Source organism: Heterocephalus glaber, unplaced genomic scaffold, assembly GCF_053883595.1.
Source record: "Heterocephalus glaber isolate CG9 unplaced genomic scaffold, H.glaber_assembly_v1.0 deba00001613, whole genome shotgun sequence".
In the NCBI taxonomy this organism is placed as follows: Eukaryota; Metazoa; Chordata; class Mammalia; order Rodentia; family Bathyergidae; genus Heterocephalus; species Heterocephalus glaber.
The window spans coordinates 32880697-32896167 of NW_028258384.1; the positions used below are offsets into that span (position 1 = coordinate 32880697).

The 15471-nt window shown below is 34.9% G+C and overlaps 2 protein-coding genes across 8 annotated transcripts in view; both read left to right on the forward strand.

Annotated features, from left to right (window-relative positions):
- Positions 1 to 10725, forward strand: part of Rnf128 (ring finger protein 128) — a 110740-nt gene extending 100015 nt beyond the window's left edge. For both annotated transcript variants that reach the window (XM_004861472.3, XM_004861471.3), the window contains exons 4-7: positions 3130 to 3212; positions 4283 to 4379; positions 5147 to 5315; positions 9597 to 10725. In XM_004861472.3, coding sequence (XP_004861529.1) covers positions 3130 to 3212; positions 4283 to 4379; positions 5147 to 5315; positions 9597 to 9730 — 483 coding nt within the window. In that variant the 3' untranslated portion in view covers positions 9731 to 10725. The remainder of the gene's footprint in view (positions 1 to 3129; positions 3213 to 4282; positions 4380 to 5146; positions 5316 to 9596) is intronic.
- A 4432-nt stretch (positions 10726 to 15157) lies between these two features.
- Positions 15158 to 15471, forward strand: part of Tbc1d8b (TBC1 domain family member 8B) — a 102831-nt gene continuing 102517 nt past the window's right edge. For 4 of the 6 annotated variants that reach the window (XM_004861470.4, XM_013078353.3, XM_087196712.1 and 1 more), the window contains exon 1: positions 15158 to 15468. In XM_004861470.4, coding sequence (XP_004861527.1) covers positions 15339 to 15468 — 130 coding nt within the window. In that variant the 5' untranslated portion in view covers positions 15158 to 15338. The remainder of the gene's footprint in view (positions 15469 to 15471) is intronic. The other 2 variants (XM_087196715.1, XM_087196713.1) reach the window with 2 other exon arrangements.

The following is a 15471-nucleotide window of genomic DNA, read 5'->3' on the forward strand; positions in this document are numbered from 1 at the left end:
CAATGGAAGCAAGAAATTGTATTAATTCAAAGAAGAGGCACTGAACCAGAGATTGCAGACAGCCTCTAGAAGCTGGAAAAGGATTATCCCCTGAATCCTCAAGAAGGAACATAGTACTGCCAACACCTCTGTAATAATAAAAGAATAAAGTTGTATTGTTTTAAGCCACTAAGTTAGAGTAAATTGCTACAGCAACACCAGAAAACTAATGCAGTGCTCCAATGCAACTTTTCTTGAATATTTATTTTCAGATTTAGGACAGTTGAGAACAACCATTGATGGATAAAACATGTATCATGAGAATAGCTGTAGAACTCATCAAAATAAAGATTCATCGTGTACAGCAGTATCAAAAACATTAAGTGCTTAGATATAAATTTTAGATTATCTACAAAATTTATATGCTGAAAATACAAAAACACTAATGAAAGAAAGAAATCTAAAAAGAGAAATATACCATGTTTCTGGGTCAGAAAACTCATTGCTATGTGTCATTTCCTTCAAAACTTATCTAAGGGCCAGGGATTTAGCTCAACAGCATTGTGCCTGCCTCGCAAGCACAAGGACCTGAGTTCAATCCCTGGTAGCAAAAAAAAAACGAACAAAAAAAAACCTCACATTTCAATGTCATTTTGATAAAAATCCTAGAGGGATCTTTTATAAAAATTGGCAGGGTGATTCTAACTTTATATGGAAAAGCTAAAGAACTACAATAAAAGCAATTTTGATAAATAAGTACAACTTTTGATGATTCATACTACTTAATTCACAGAATTTTTTTTTTTTTTTGGTTTTTTTGAGACAAGGTTTTGCTATGTAGTTCAGGCTGGCCTTGAACTCACTATGTAGCCCAGGCTAGCCTTGAACTCATCCTTTTGCCTCAGCCTTCTGAGTGCTGAGATTACAGGCCTGCACTACCACACCTAGTTAAAACTATTTTACAACTGCAGTAGTCAAAATAATTTGGTATTGGAGAAAGGATAGACTTACAATATAGACCAACACATATATGGTTAATTTATTTTCCAGAAATATGCAAAGGTAGTCCAATGAAGAAAAGATAGGCTTATACAACAAAGGGATAACAATAAGAAAAAAGAGAATCTCAATTACAGTGGTACCTTAGTTCATGAACTCAGTTCTCTCCACAATTCTGATTACAAACTGAACTTCATAAGAACCAAGTCAAATTTCCCCATAAGGTCAACATTGAACCTAATCATTGAATTTGATTTGGTTCTCATCCAACTCAATTTTCGACCAGGATTGTGGAAAGAATCAAGTCTGTAAACTGAGGTACCACTGTAGTTCTTTGTACACTATTTAAAAATTAACTTAAAATGGATCATCAATCTAAACATAAAACCTAAAACTCAAAAATTTTAGAACAAAACTTTGGAAAAAAAATCATCATGATGTGGGACACGCAAATATTTCTTAGATATGTCACCAAAAACAAGTACATAAAAGAAGAAATTGGTCAAAATTAAGAATTTTTACTCTTTAAAAGACGCTGTTAAGAGAAGGAAAAGGCAAGGAGTAGATTGGGAGAAAATATTTACAAATCACCTGTTTCTTAAAGGCTGTATCCAGAAAGTCTAAAGAATTCTCAACAGTAAGAAAAATCCAACCCAATAAAAAATTAAGCAAGCACAAGGTCCTGAGTTCAATCCCCAGTACCAAAAAAAAAAAAAATCCAGACATTACACCCAAAAACGTGTTGGTGGCAAGCACATAAAAAGATGCTCAGGGCCAGGGATTTAGCTCTGTGGTCCAGCCGCCTGCCTCGCAAGTGTAAGGTCCTGAGTTCAATTCCCGGTACCAAAAAAACAGATGCTCAAATCTTCTATCCTTGTACCAAAAAACAAAAAAAGATGCTTAAATCATTGATCATTAGAGAACTATAATATTAAAACCACAGTGAAATACTACTGCACATTCATTAGAATGGCTAAAATTAATACAACCGAACATGCCAAGAGCTGATCAAGATGTAGAGTAATTGGAACTTTCATGCATTTGCTGGCAGGAATGCAAAATGGAGGGCCTGGGGTTTAGCTCAGTGGTACCACGCCAGCTTCACAAGCACAAGGTCCTGAGTTGGATCCCTGGAATGCAAAATGGTATGGCCACTCTGAAAAAGAGTTTAGCAATTTCTTATGAAGTTAAAAATACACTTATCAAAGCAGGGCATGGTGGTACATGCCTGTAATCCTAGGACTCAGGAGGCTGAAGCAGGAGGGTAAGTTTGAGGCCAGCAAAGGCTACATAGTGACTTCAAGGCCAGCCTGAACTACACAGTGAAACCTTGTCTCAAAAAAACAACAAAAAGGTACACTTACCGTACTAGATAATTACAGTAAAGTGGGAACCCCCTATATTCAAATAAAACCTGTACACAATTGTTCACAGCAGCTTTATTCATAATTGCCCCAAACTGGAAATAACCTAAATGTCCTTCAACTAATGAATGGATAAACAAGAAAATACCATTTAGCAATAAAAAGGATGTGGACACTCTACTGATAAAAATATGGATGAATCATGTATGTATTATGTTACGTGAAGGAAGTGAGACTCAAAGGATAGATAGTGCATGATTCCATTTATCTTACATTCTGGAAAAGCTAAACTATAGGAACTGAAAACAGTGGTTACCAGGGACTAGAAGTGAGGGAAACTCCATACTCCAAGGAGCATTAAGGAGTTTGTTGGGGGAATTTTACTATTCTATATCTTGATTATGATGAGAGTAAAGCACCTATATATGTTTGTGGAAATTTGCAGAACTGCACACTAAAAGTAAATTTTACTGTATGTAAATTATACCTTATTTTTAAATAAGAAAACAAGTAATTGTACAAGTGTCATTTTATGAATTCTAAAGTCAAGAAGAATAGTTTAAATTAGTGCTATATGATTTTTCTTTGTTCCCCTTTTGTTGACTTTATTCTTTTACCTATTTTAAGTCTAAATAAATTTAAATGACCTATTGAAACTTTACAGGTAGTCACTTAGTGATAAGATTTCTATAGGAATTTATGGTAGTTGAATATATGTGTATTCTGATTTTGCTCCAAACTTTATTTTTTCTTATCTATCAGAGTAACAATAACTATTTGCTCATAGGAAATTGGCCCTGATGGAGATAGTTGTGCTGTGTGTATTGAGCTATATAAACCAAATGATTTGGTACGCATCTTAACCTGCAAGTGAGTTTGTTTTTCTTTTACACCATCAATTAAAATTAATGATGCACAAAAGTGATTATGATAGAAAAAACTATTTTCAGTGTTTCCACATTGATTTACAGAAAGCGTTTATTTTAAACTTATTTTCATTTAAATACAGAAAAATGCTTTATCTTTTAATAACACAGTAATTGATATTGTCTAATTACATAGCTTCCATAACTGGGTACAATTTGTTCTAAACTAATTCCATGGAAAATTTAGAACCTAACCAGTACTAGATTATTTAATGTTTTATTCATTCTAGAACCAGGCGGGGTGGTGCATGCCTGAAATCCCAGCACTTGGGAAGCTGAGGCAGGAGGATTGCAGCAAGTTTGAGGCCAGCCTGGGCTACTTAGTGAGTTCAAAGTCAGCCTGAAATACATAGTGAGTTCAAGGTCAGCCTGAACTACATAGTGATATCCTGTCTAAAAAAATACAAAAACAAATTCATTCCAACAATTTCTTTGATAAAAAATAAACTTATGAGCACCTATTTGGAAGTCTCCACTCTACCACCACCACCACTACTACCACTACCACCACCATCATCATCATCATCATACCTTTCCTAAAGGAAACACTTTGACACTTTTGGCTATTAAATAATGGTGCTCTTGGAACATAGCACATTGCCTAAAGCACCAGTATTGTGTTGTACTCAGTAATATATTATACTGTGTTATTGAGAATGACTATAACATTTTGCAGTTAGGGAATTGACTGTTTCAAATTGTAATATTTGAATTACTTAAATGAGGTATCATCTTGGCCATTTTCAAGTAATGAGAACTGAAAATAGTTGTTTTTTTCTTAATAGTTGTGTTTTGAAGCTAAAGTAATGAAGCTTTTATATTTAAAAATACTGTATTATGAACTTTCCAAATTTTCTTCCTGTGGCTTCTGCTTTGTATTAACAGTGTGTTTCAATGGAGAAAAGGCATCAAATCAAAGAGTAAAGTTGTGGTATAACGTGCTATGATATATTAGGCAAAGTGCTGTTGTGCTTTACATCTGATAACTAAATGGTGTGTTTTCTCCTTTATTAGCCATATTTTCCATAAGACATGTGTTGACCCATGGCTGTTAGAACATAGGACTTGCCCCATGTGCAAATGTGACATTCTCAAAGCTTTGGGAATTGAGGTAAACATTGCTACACTATTTATATGAAAGAATTTAAAGAGTATATTATTTATGTCCCTGGGCATCCAGGAAAATAACTTCCCCTTTTTAGCTATGTAATGTACCAGTTATATAGTTCATAAGTAAAACTAGACATATTTACATCATAGTGGTGTGAGGTGCTGTTTTGGACCATCTCCATTTTCCTTCTTTCTCCTTCTCCTCAAATGTACTTTTTATTTGGCCAGAATGTGATGTGATGGACATATAAACTACCAACTTGGCATTCCCTTTTCTGTTTTTCACTCTATGATTGCATAGTGACCAAATGCCTAGTAAAATGGGCATAAAAAAGCATAATAAACATTAAATTATAATTTTATATTTGATAAATAAAAACATTATCAAGATAAAACAAAAGTTAAGCTTAACAAAATCTCCATGTCTTACAGAGATACATAGACAACAATAATTCTCAGTTCCCCTAGGGAACAGCATGATATATATATTTTTGAATGCCTACCTTGTACCAGCCATTATGTTATGAGATTATGGCATCACCTAAATAAATATATCAGATGTGCAACCCATTGGTGGACCCAATTACTACTCTAACTGTTTTGACTGGTACCAGCAAGAGATTTTTGTGATCATCAAAAGGGATTATAAGATTTCAAAGGTTAAGAAACATTGTTGTAAAAGTCACTTATGAAGAAACTTTGTAATGATATATCAAGGAAAATTATATACTCTGAGAGTATTTTAATTTGTTCAAATGCTTTTCAAAGGTGGATGTTGAAGATGGGTCAGTGTCTTTGCAAGTCCCTGTATCCAGTGATGCATCCAATAGTGCTTCTGCCCATGAAGAGGATAGTCGCAGTGAGACTGCATCATCTGGATACGCTTCAGTACAGGGAGCAGATGAACCGCCTCTAGAGGAACACATGCAATCAGCAAGTAAGCACCACCATATGGACTGGCAAGGAGTGCTTCACAAATGATCTACAGGGGACACGTCTGTTTGAGTACTCCTGTTTTTAATCTATTAACACATTTCAGTTTTTCTACATAAAATGCAATGAAGGATGCACCCATACCCTCACTTAATGCATATACATATTCAAATATGTATAGATGAAATAGATGAGATGCACCAGGAGTAGGGATTATTCACAATAGAAAGATTTATTAGACATTTTCTCTCTGACCCATATAAATGTTGGCTTATTAACTACTTACTGAGGCTAAGGAGAAACATTAAACTTTAGAAGCCATTGTTATTACAAATAAATCAGAAAGTAAAATAAAGGAGTCCTGAAGCAATAAAATGGAATCTGATTTGTAAAAGCTTGACTTATGCCCAACTTCTCGGGAACCCATGTTCTTCAGATAGGAAACTATGTATAAAAATGGTATGTGCTGCCACCTGTTGACTAATTATCGTGAAATAAATAAACTGTTGGAAACTAAAATTGAATATATTTGCAGAATTCATGTGAATTAGCATTGCAACTTAGTATTTTTATACCAGTGGAGACGTTTGAGGGAGTTTTGTTACTCTTTTCCCTATAAAAAGAAAACTAAACAATTATTTTCCTCTTCTTTAACCACAAACTGTTTTTTGTTGGTTTGAAGGTTTATTTCCTCAATCCTGATTTTGAGATTATCATATGTTAGCATAAAACTAGAAAAAACTAATAATCAAGATGGCTTGTAAAAGTTTCAGCATCCTCTGACATAAAACTTTGTCCTTTGTAGACTTATCAGTACCATAGATACCATTTCTGAAGATGTTACAAGGAATACTATTGTGCAAAAGCATCTTGTATTTCTTGGAATCTAATTACCTGACGTTTCTTTTAATATAAAGTAATGATTTGTTGAATGTTATATCTATAATAGATAATCATTGCCTATTTGCCCCAGATGATCTTGAGCTTCCATGGTTGTGTGGTCATAGAACTCAGTGAAGATAAGGAGAGTATACAGGATAATTCAATTTACGTATGCTACTTTTTTTAAACTCCAATCTTCTGTTTTTGTGTTCTGTTCTTGTGGGTGTAATTTGGGAGAAGAGGATAAGCAGAAGAGAATTTGAAAAAAAAATGAAATGATGATTCATATTCCTCTTTGTACTCTTTACCTAAACAAATGATAGTAATACTCCAAGCAAGAAACTATGATTACCCTAAAGTTTTCCTCTCTCCCTTCTCTTCTCTCCCCTATTGATTTTATATCTTTTTTATCAATTCTGTCCCCTAATTTCCAACTGTAATTTCACAGATATAGCTTGACTATCACTGTGCCCATTCTTTCCACTCATTTTTTTCCCAAGAAATTACCAGTTTCTTCCACTTCTTCTCTCTCAAGAAGTTGGGGAAACCTACTGTCACTTCTGTTACCCCTTTCAGTTTTTCCCCTCACTTGGGGCCCTACTAATTAAACGCACACAAATAGGTCGTGTCTGTGTATCACATCATTGAGGTAAGCTCTACAGAATTCAGGTCTTAAAATTTAAGCACTAAGTAAGTCACGTGGAGAGCTTGTTGAGAGAGGTCACCACCAGGGTTTCTGACTCAGTAGGTCTGGAGTGAGGCCTGAGAATTTGCATTTCTGTTCAGTTTCTAGGTGATACAGATGCTGCTTGTCCAGGGACCACACTTTGAGAACAATTGAATAAACTCCTAGCTGTCAGCCCCGGTTGTACATCACTATCATTTGGAAAGATTTTAAACATTACTGATGCCTGAGATCTACTTCAGAGCAGCTAATTCAGAATCATGAGGGATTGGGCCCAAGCACAGATTTTTTTCATTATTAAATAATTTCAGATTGACAAAAAACATTTAAAAATAGTACAAAGAACTTCTATATATGTGTCACCCCACTTCTGCAAATGTTAACACCTTATATAACCATATATAATAATCAAACCTAGGAAATTAATTGATAAAATATTATTAAACTACAAACCTTTCTTAAATTTCACAAATTAACCTATGAATGTCCTTTATCTGTCCCAAGACCCCACATTGTATTTAGTTGTCATGTATCCTTAATCTCCAGTCTTTGAGAATTCTTCAGTCTTTGTCTTTCATGGCATTGGCACTTTTAAAGACTATATATTATTAGTTATTCTATAGAATGTCCCTCAGTTTAGGCTTGTCTGCTGTTTCCCAATTGTTAAGTTCATTGTCCATTCCTGGTAAGAATACCAGAGATGCAATCCTGTATCCTTCTCAATCACCATATTATGAACCACATGTTGTTCTTGTCTTATTACTAATGATTTTAACTTTCCCCACTTGGTTAGGGATAGTATCTGTCGAATCTCTCCCTTTGAAGTTACTATTTTTCTTTTTCTAATTATTAAATATATTATGGAGAGACACCTGGAAACTTTGCAACTATCCTATTTTTCAGTGTTCCCTTACTCACTAATTTTAGCAATTACTGAAGCTTCTTACTTGTAATAATTAGTATCAAAGGATTTACCAAATAGTGATTTTCTCTTTCTGTCATTCTACATTTATTATCCATTTAATGTAAGGAAGAGCTGTTCTTTTTCTCATTGTTGATTGTAAGGAATCATAGATACAGTATTTCTTTCATTCTGTACTATTCTCATGATTTACCCATTTCTCATATTGTCTTAGATTTGGTCATGGGGAATTTATGTAAGTTGGCTTCTTCTTTCAATTTCTTTTTTTTTATTATTAAATTCTGTACTTTCTGGTATCACAAGATATTCTAGGTCTGGAATTAGCATTTTTTTTCTGTAAAGGGCCAGGTAGTAAATATTTTAGGCTCTGAAGGCCATAAATCTCTGCTTCATAGTGTGTTTGTGTGTGTGTGTGTGTTTGTGTGTGTGTGTGTGTGTGTGTGTGTTTGGGAGAGGGGTTGGTTTGACTTACAACCTTTTAAAAGCCTGAAAACCACTCTTAGCTATTGATTTGCCTCTGTGGGCTGTAGTTTACTGACCCTTAGACTAGAATGTAGGTTAATCTTGTATGCTCCTTGTCTTAACCCCAGAATAAGCCATTTCTTGAGGGGGCCTTTTATTGGAGAATGTATTTCAAAACCAAGATCTGGGGTCGGGGATTTAGCTCAGTGGTTTCACCGCCTGCTGTGCAAGTGCAAGGACCCGAGTTCGATCCCCGGTACCAAAAAAACAAAAAAACAAACCCAAGATCTGGGCACTAGGCATGCTTATTGCTACTAAGGTGTCATTGCTGTTGGTCCCTAAAATGAATAAGACCGGTAAATACATTTATGTACTCACACAAATACATACATACATCTAGATCTCTATCTGCTCTGTATGTATGTATGTATCTATCAATCAGTCATCTCTCTGAAAAACAATGAGGTTGAACTGATACATCTGATTCTAGTCCAAAATCACAGGGTTCATTCTAGTCTCCCCTTTCCTTATTTATAACTCTTTGTCTGATGGTGAATGTAGAAAGGCTTTCCTTTTTCTTATCCAAAATATATTTACTTAATTGTTCAGTTCTAGAATACACATAAAATAATTTCAGCATTGCTAACTCATTGTATAAAACAATTTTACTAACTAGTATGCACTTCTTTTTGTTTTCAGCCACTTAGGATAAAGTCAAACTACTGTTTTCCGAAGTTATTTCAGTTTAGTTCTTACCTTCCCTACCCTATTTAGTTTGTTGTTTGTTTTTCCCCAGTACTGGGAATCAAACTCAGGACCTTGTGCTTGCCAGGAAGGCATGGTGCCACTGAGCTACATCCCCAGACCCCTACCATATTTAGGATGGTTATATATTTCATTTATAATATAATTAGGTCCATTTGTTAACATTTATAATCCATATTGAGCACTCCCACCTTACTGGTTGATTTTTTAAAAACTATTTATATTAGTTTATGAATATAAAAAAGCACTGATTTTTTTTAAGTGCCCAGGGGATAATAATGTGCAGCCAGGTTTAAGAACTTATATTTAGCGTGCAGAAGATGTAACTTTTGCTCTTTAGGAGGTGATAATCTAGGTAGAAGTAAACACACATAAACAGAGTAATTATAAATCAATATAATGTCATACATGCTTTAAAACAGCATAACTCATATAATTATTAAAGGAACAGATAATGTCATAAACGGAGTATAATGGGATGAAATAAGAAAGGCTTCATGTAAGTGAATATTACATTTTGTCTTAAGACAAGGGTGACATCATCCTAAATTTACCATTTCTTTTTAAAGATGAAAATCTACAGCTGGTAAACCATGAAGCAAATTTTGTAGCAGTGGATGTTGTTCCTCATGTTGACAACCCAACCTTTGAAGAAGATGAAACTCCTGATCAAGAAACTGCTGTTCAAGAAATTAAATCATAAAATCTGTGTTAATAGAAAATTTGAAATTTAGTAATGACAGGACTGCCAATCAAGGCTTAGTTTACTATTAATAAACTGGGTAAACTTAATAAAATAAAAATGATACTGAAAGTGCTGAGATGACTAATATTACACTGTAGTTAAATGGCTTATTTAACCTGTTAACATTTTTCCATTTTTCATAGGCAAACTTCCTCTGAATAGTGATAGCAACATTTTTAAACATTCAAGACTGTCTTCAAGTAGTCATGTTTTTTATTTATAACAATTTTCTTATAAAAAACAGGTTGCTTTTAAAATGTGGAATAGCTATAATCATTTTATTTTATGATAGTATCTTAATTAAAGATAATACTACTTTAGCTTGGGCTATCTGTGTCAGGGTTTTTCTCCAGGTGCTTATATTGATCTGGAATGTTAATGTAAAAAGCAATGCAAACTTAGACTAGTTCTTCATAAAATGTCTATTTAAACTACATTAAGTTGATAGAACAAGATTAAAGCAAAATATTTAAATGTTTTCTTTTTTAAATTAGGCTAAATGTATTTCATGTGTCAAGCATAGTTCATCAGAGAATATAGACTGAATCGACTGATTAATATATTAGTGACACCAATTTGACAGAAGATTATAGACAAAAAGCTTTCTTACAAAAATATTGTATAACTATTTCTCAAACTTGTGAGATTTTCAAAAGCACAGTATATAAACTACCATACTATTTGAAAATGATAATGACAAAGTCATACAAAAATTGCTAATTGATCTTTGTGCATGAATTAGTCTAAAGAAAATGTTCCGTAGAATTAGTCTATAGATAATGTTTTCCAAACAATGTTGACTTTGAAAATTAAGTTTACATTTGGCCTATATGGGCTAAAATTACATTAAGCTAAAATTCTGTCCATGGAGCTATAATTTTGTGAATGTATTTTTTGGTGTTTGAAAAAGAAATAGGGGTGGGAATTCCAGGTGCCTTAATATAAAGTTTGAAGCTTCATCCACCAAAGTTAAATAGAGCTATTTAAAAATGCACTTTATTTGTATTCTGTGTGGCTTGTCTTTTAGTTTAGTTTATTTCCAGTGCAAATTCCAGCAGAATTTAGACAAAAATAGAACAGACATGTATTTTTTTTTTGCTGAATGTAGAATGGGTGAAACCATTGCATTCTTATACACTGATTTGAAATGCTGTAAGTATGACCCAATTTGTATTGATTCTCTTTAAATATAAAATGTAAATAAAATATTCCGATAAAAGTTTGTGTCTTGTGTTTAATATACCTATCACATACTAATTTTCCAAATATAATATGTCTGGTTTTGAGAGGAAAAAACTAGTTGAATATAAATGATAATTGATATATGTGATTAATAAAAACTAACACTTTAGTATGCCATCTGTTTATAGGTTTCATCATGTAGAAAGGAAGTGCTGCCATTATATCACTAAACTGACCTTGAATTAGTTCTAGATGACAGCAAACTAAATAATGAAGTTGATCAGTAATATTACATTAAAGAAGACCTAGATGCCTGTCCGTATTTATACAATTCATGACAAAAGGATCTTTCGTATTTTAAAGTTTTCTTTCAGCCTTCTCTTTGGCAGTATGAGCATTAGGATGCTTTTAATAAGTTAAATGCATCTCTTTCCTTTGTCAAATGTGAAAAATATGCAGATGCTTGGAACATCTCAGAACCACGATTATGAAGCCAAATGTACACAAGTCTTGTATGATAATATGCCAAAGACATGTGTGTGATATTTATATTTTTAGAGAATTAACTTTATTTCAAGCTTTGTGGGGGTTAACTTTTTAAAATTTTTAACAGCTGTATTGAAGTATAACCTATATAATCACTTTTCGGCCTTTTGGCTAAGATCAAGTGAAGTATAATCTGCATAAAAATGTACTCCTTGTAAATGTACAGCTGGTTGAAGTTTACCAGATATAGTTTAAAGAGTATACCACAATCTCCAAACATTCCCTCATACCCATTTGCAGTTAATTCATGCTCCCATTTTCAGTCTCACACAATTACTATTCTGTCTCGATAGGTTTGCCTATTCTGGACATTTCATATAAACAAACTCACATAATATGTAGACTTTTGTGACTGACTTCCCTTTAGCATAACACTTTCAAGGTTCCTCCATATCATAGTTTATATCAGTAATTCATTCCTTCTCATTGCCAGGTAATATTACATTGTATGGCTACTCCACATTTGGTTGATCATTTATCAGTTAATGAACCCTTCAGCTTTTCCAACATTTTGCCATTATGGATAATGTATTTATGTACATTCATGTACAATTTTTTGTGTAGATGTGTTTCGGATGCTCTTGGATATATACAAGGAGGTTAATTCCATGCCACGTGTGAATTGTCTTACTTCCTGCTACTACAATAGACAGCTTCATAATCAGACTTTATATTATACCCTCACATGATAGTCAAACTATAAAGCTAATTGTTTCAACAATTGCAGTAGATAATATTTTATCAGGAATCTCTCAACTTATAAAGGAGGAGTTTTCTCAGTATTTGTAAGTTTATAGTCAAACTCAGGCTATATTATCTTAAAAATATACATGGTTCCCAAGTAAGGAGTAAAAATATAAAGATAGTTTGACTGCTTGGGACATTCCTTCTTATTCCACATATTTACTTTTTGTTCATTTATGAAATGTTTTAAATTACAGAACTTACCGCAACAGCCTATAACAAATTTTGAGCTATTTGCTTTGCTTGTTGCTTCTATTTGTAGTGAATTTCTTATATTTTAAGCATATTAAATAGTACAAAATTTAAATTAATAGTATAGCATGAAAGTAAATATTTCATGATTATAGTGGGTACTTCAATCCATGGATATAAATATTAATTATCCTAAACCATCAGATCCAATTTGGTGAAAAGTCTGAGAAACACTACTCAGTAATTCTCAACATTTTTCTATGTAAACATAATCTCTCGAATGTGAGACACTCATAGGCATACCTAGACTTTGGTCATTAAAAGAATAATATAGATAAATAGGGTTTGGTACTGATGGTTAGTGATAATTTCCCTTTCTAGCTATAATTCCAACTGATATTCCAGTTCTCAACCACTACCCCAGAAAAGTTTAATGAACATGTCCTGATATAATCAATTTTAAAAAGCAATTCAATCATCTAAAATTTATTAACAGATCTTTTTTATTTTAAAAAAGCTGCCTATGTGAGTCTTAATGGAAATATGATTAATCGACCCTAATTTCTAAATAGTGTATTTAATTTGGTTTAAATTAGTGCATCAAAAACTTTAATGTGCCTACAAATTATCTGTGATTCAGCAGGTCTAATATGGGGTCTGACATTCTGAATTTCTAACAAGCCCTCTAATGATCAGATGTTGTTGATCCAGAAACCATACTTTGAGTGGCAAAGCTTTAAATGGCTCTCCCCTAGCAGTACTCCACAAGTTTTGAACGTACTGTTTCTATACCTACTACACAGTGTACAAAAGTATCAATTAAGCTACTAAGCTTTATTTTAAAAGCCAGTAAACTGAAGGGCAGCTTCAGCCTTTCCATAGGGCTTGGAATTGGTATTTGGGGATTCCTAATACCTTTTCTCATAGGTGTTTGAGGTTTTTGTCAGGTAAAAGTGCCGAAGACCAAGACCAGACCAGGCCACAACAAGCCTTTATTAGGGGAATAGATCTGCCGGGCTGTCTCTGAACAAAGGAGAGACAAAAGCAATATGGCTGGGGCAGGGAGAGTCTTTTATAGAGACTGGGGTGGGGCTTGTAGGGGCTGAGGTGGGGTTGAGTGAGGTAGTGATCAGGGAGTGGAGGAGCCGGTGACGTCACTAGGTGGTAGGGGGTGAGCGAGTATTAGGTTACTCTCTAGGTGGGACCAGGGGCATGCTGGGAGGAAGGGTTTATTCTTTGGTGGGAGCAACCATCTTGGCATGACATCACCCAGGGGAGGGGCAAGGCACCATAGGAAGAGGGCAGCTACTATACATAATAGCTGCTGAGGTAGTGGAAGACCTATCAGTTTTGATTTAGAAGACTGAGTGAGATGGATATTGACCTCTGGATAAATGAGATATTATTCATCTCTGCATGGTGTATTACAAGGTCTGTAAATATTTGCCTTGGATAAATCAGAAAACAAGAAACAGACAGATGAGCTGAGAAGCAACTGTAATAGTATAGCAAGGAATGAATGTGAGGCTAATCTAAAGCCATAATAGGAGGATGGGATGGACTTTTGAAATAGAAGCAGTGGTGTATGCATGTGCAAGAGAGAGACAGAGACAGAAAAAAAAAAAAACCCAAACACTATTCCAAGGTTCTTAGTTTGAGCATCTTGAGAAATAATAGTGCTTAGAATTAATAGTACCTAGTAAGAGAAACAACATCAACCTCAGAGGATTTTTGAGAAATAAATTTGGCTTTGAGGTATTCATGGACCAGATGCATGAACAATATAGTGTTTTGTAGTCAGAACGTCAAGGTAAATAAAGGAAAACAGCCCTCCTTCCTCACAGCAATGTCATGCAAATTACTGACCTTATTCACCTTAGTGTTTAAGTAGCTGTGCACCACTGCCAAGATAAAAAGGGGTGAAGGCTGCCCTTAAGGGGTTTGTTTTTTAAAGACCTTTAAAGAAAGAAAACTATCCTAATACGTTGCTTAGATTCGAAAAGGAAAGTTGGACTAGAGATTTCCTGTGGCTGGCTTATTGCAGTACTTACACAGACAAGGGCGTAGGTGAGGAAAAGAAATGCATGGCATGAAGAAAATATATGGCTTCTGGAGATTCTATGTTCTTTCTCTATGAGCTGAAAGAGCCTAATCTTGGCAAGCATTTTGAATGTAGATAAGGAATCGTATCACTGACTGTGTGACCTTGGATAAATCACCTTACTAGTTAGTGCTTTTGTTTATTAACATGAAAAATGGCGATGATCTACTTCGCAGACTGCTGTGGGGATTACTCGAGATCCCTTGAGTCTTGAGTATTGAACCTAGTTAGCGCTAAATGTTAGTTGCTGCTGCTGCTTCCAGGAATGAGTAGTTTCTCCAAACTCGCAGAAACTTTGTTGATGTCCTTGCTGCAAAGATTGATACGCAAGCAACACCTTTATACTTGAGGCTCACTTATTTTAACAAAATCAGTAACAACAAAAAAACTTTAGACAGGCAGAACACTTAACTGGTGGGAGAGGCAAAACACTTAACTGGTGGCGGGACCGGCTTTGAAAGCATCCCCCACTCAGTACTCGCCCCAATGTATTGTGGGAAATGTAGTCTCGAACTGCAGTTGCGAGAGTACAGAAAAGCGAGCAGAAAACTACAACTCCCAAAGGAGTAAAGGAGTGGAGCTATTTCCCAGTCGGGCGGTAGCACTGTGGGAGGGAATTGGCAACCTCTCTGCCTACGTGGGAGAGAGGAGAGGGTTGGGGGGAAGTGTGGAAAACCTGAACCTTAGCCGCTGTTGCCTGAGGAAGATTTGGTGGGAGAAACAGAGGGGGAAAGACAGGTTAGAGGTGAAGTGAGGGGGGCAAATAAGTCGCTGCTATCCGGCGACGCGAAGTTCTTCGCGATGTGGCTGAAGCCTGAGGAAGTGCTTCTGAAAAATGCGCTGAAGCTGTGGCTGATGGAAAGGTCCAACGACTACTTCGTTCTGCAAAGGCGTCGAGGGTACGGGGAGGAAGGTGGAGGGGGGCTCACAGGTA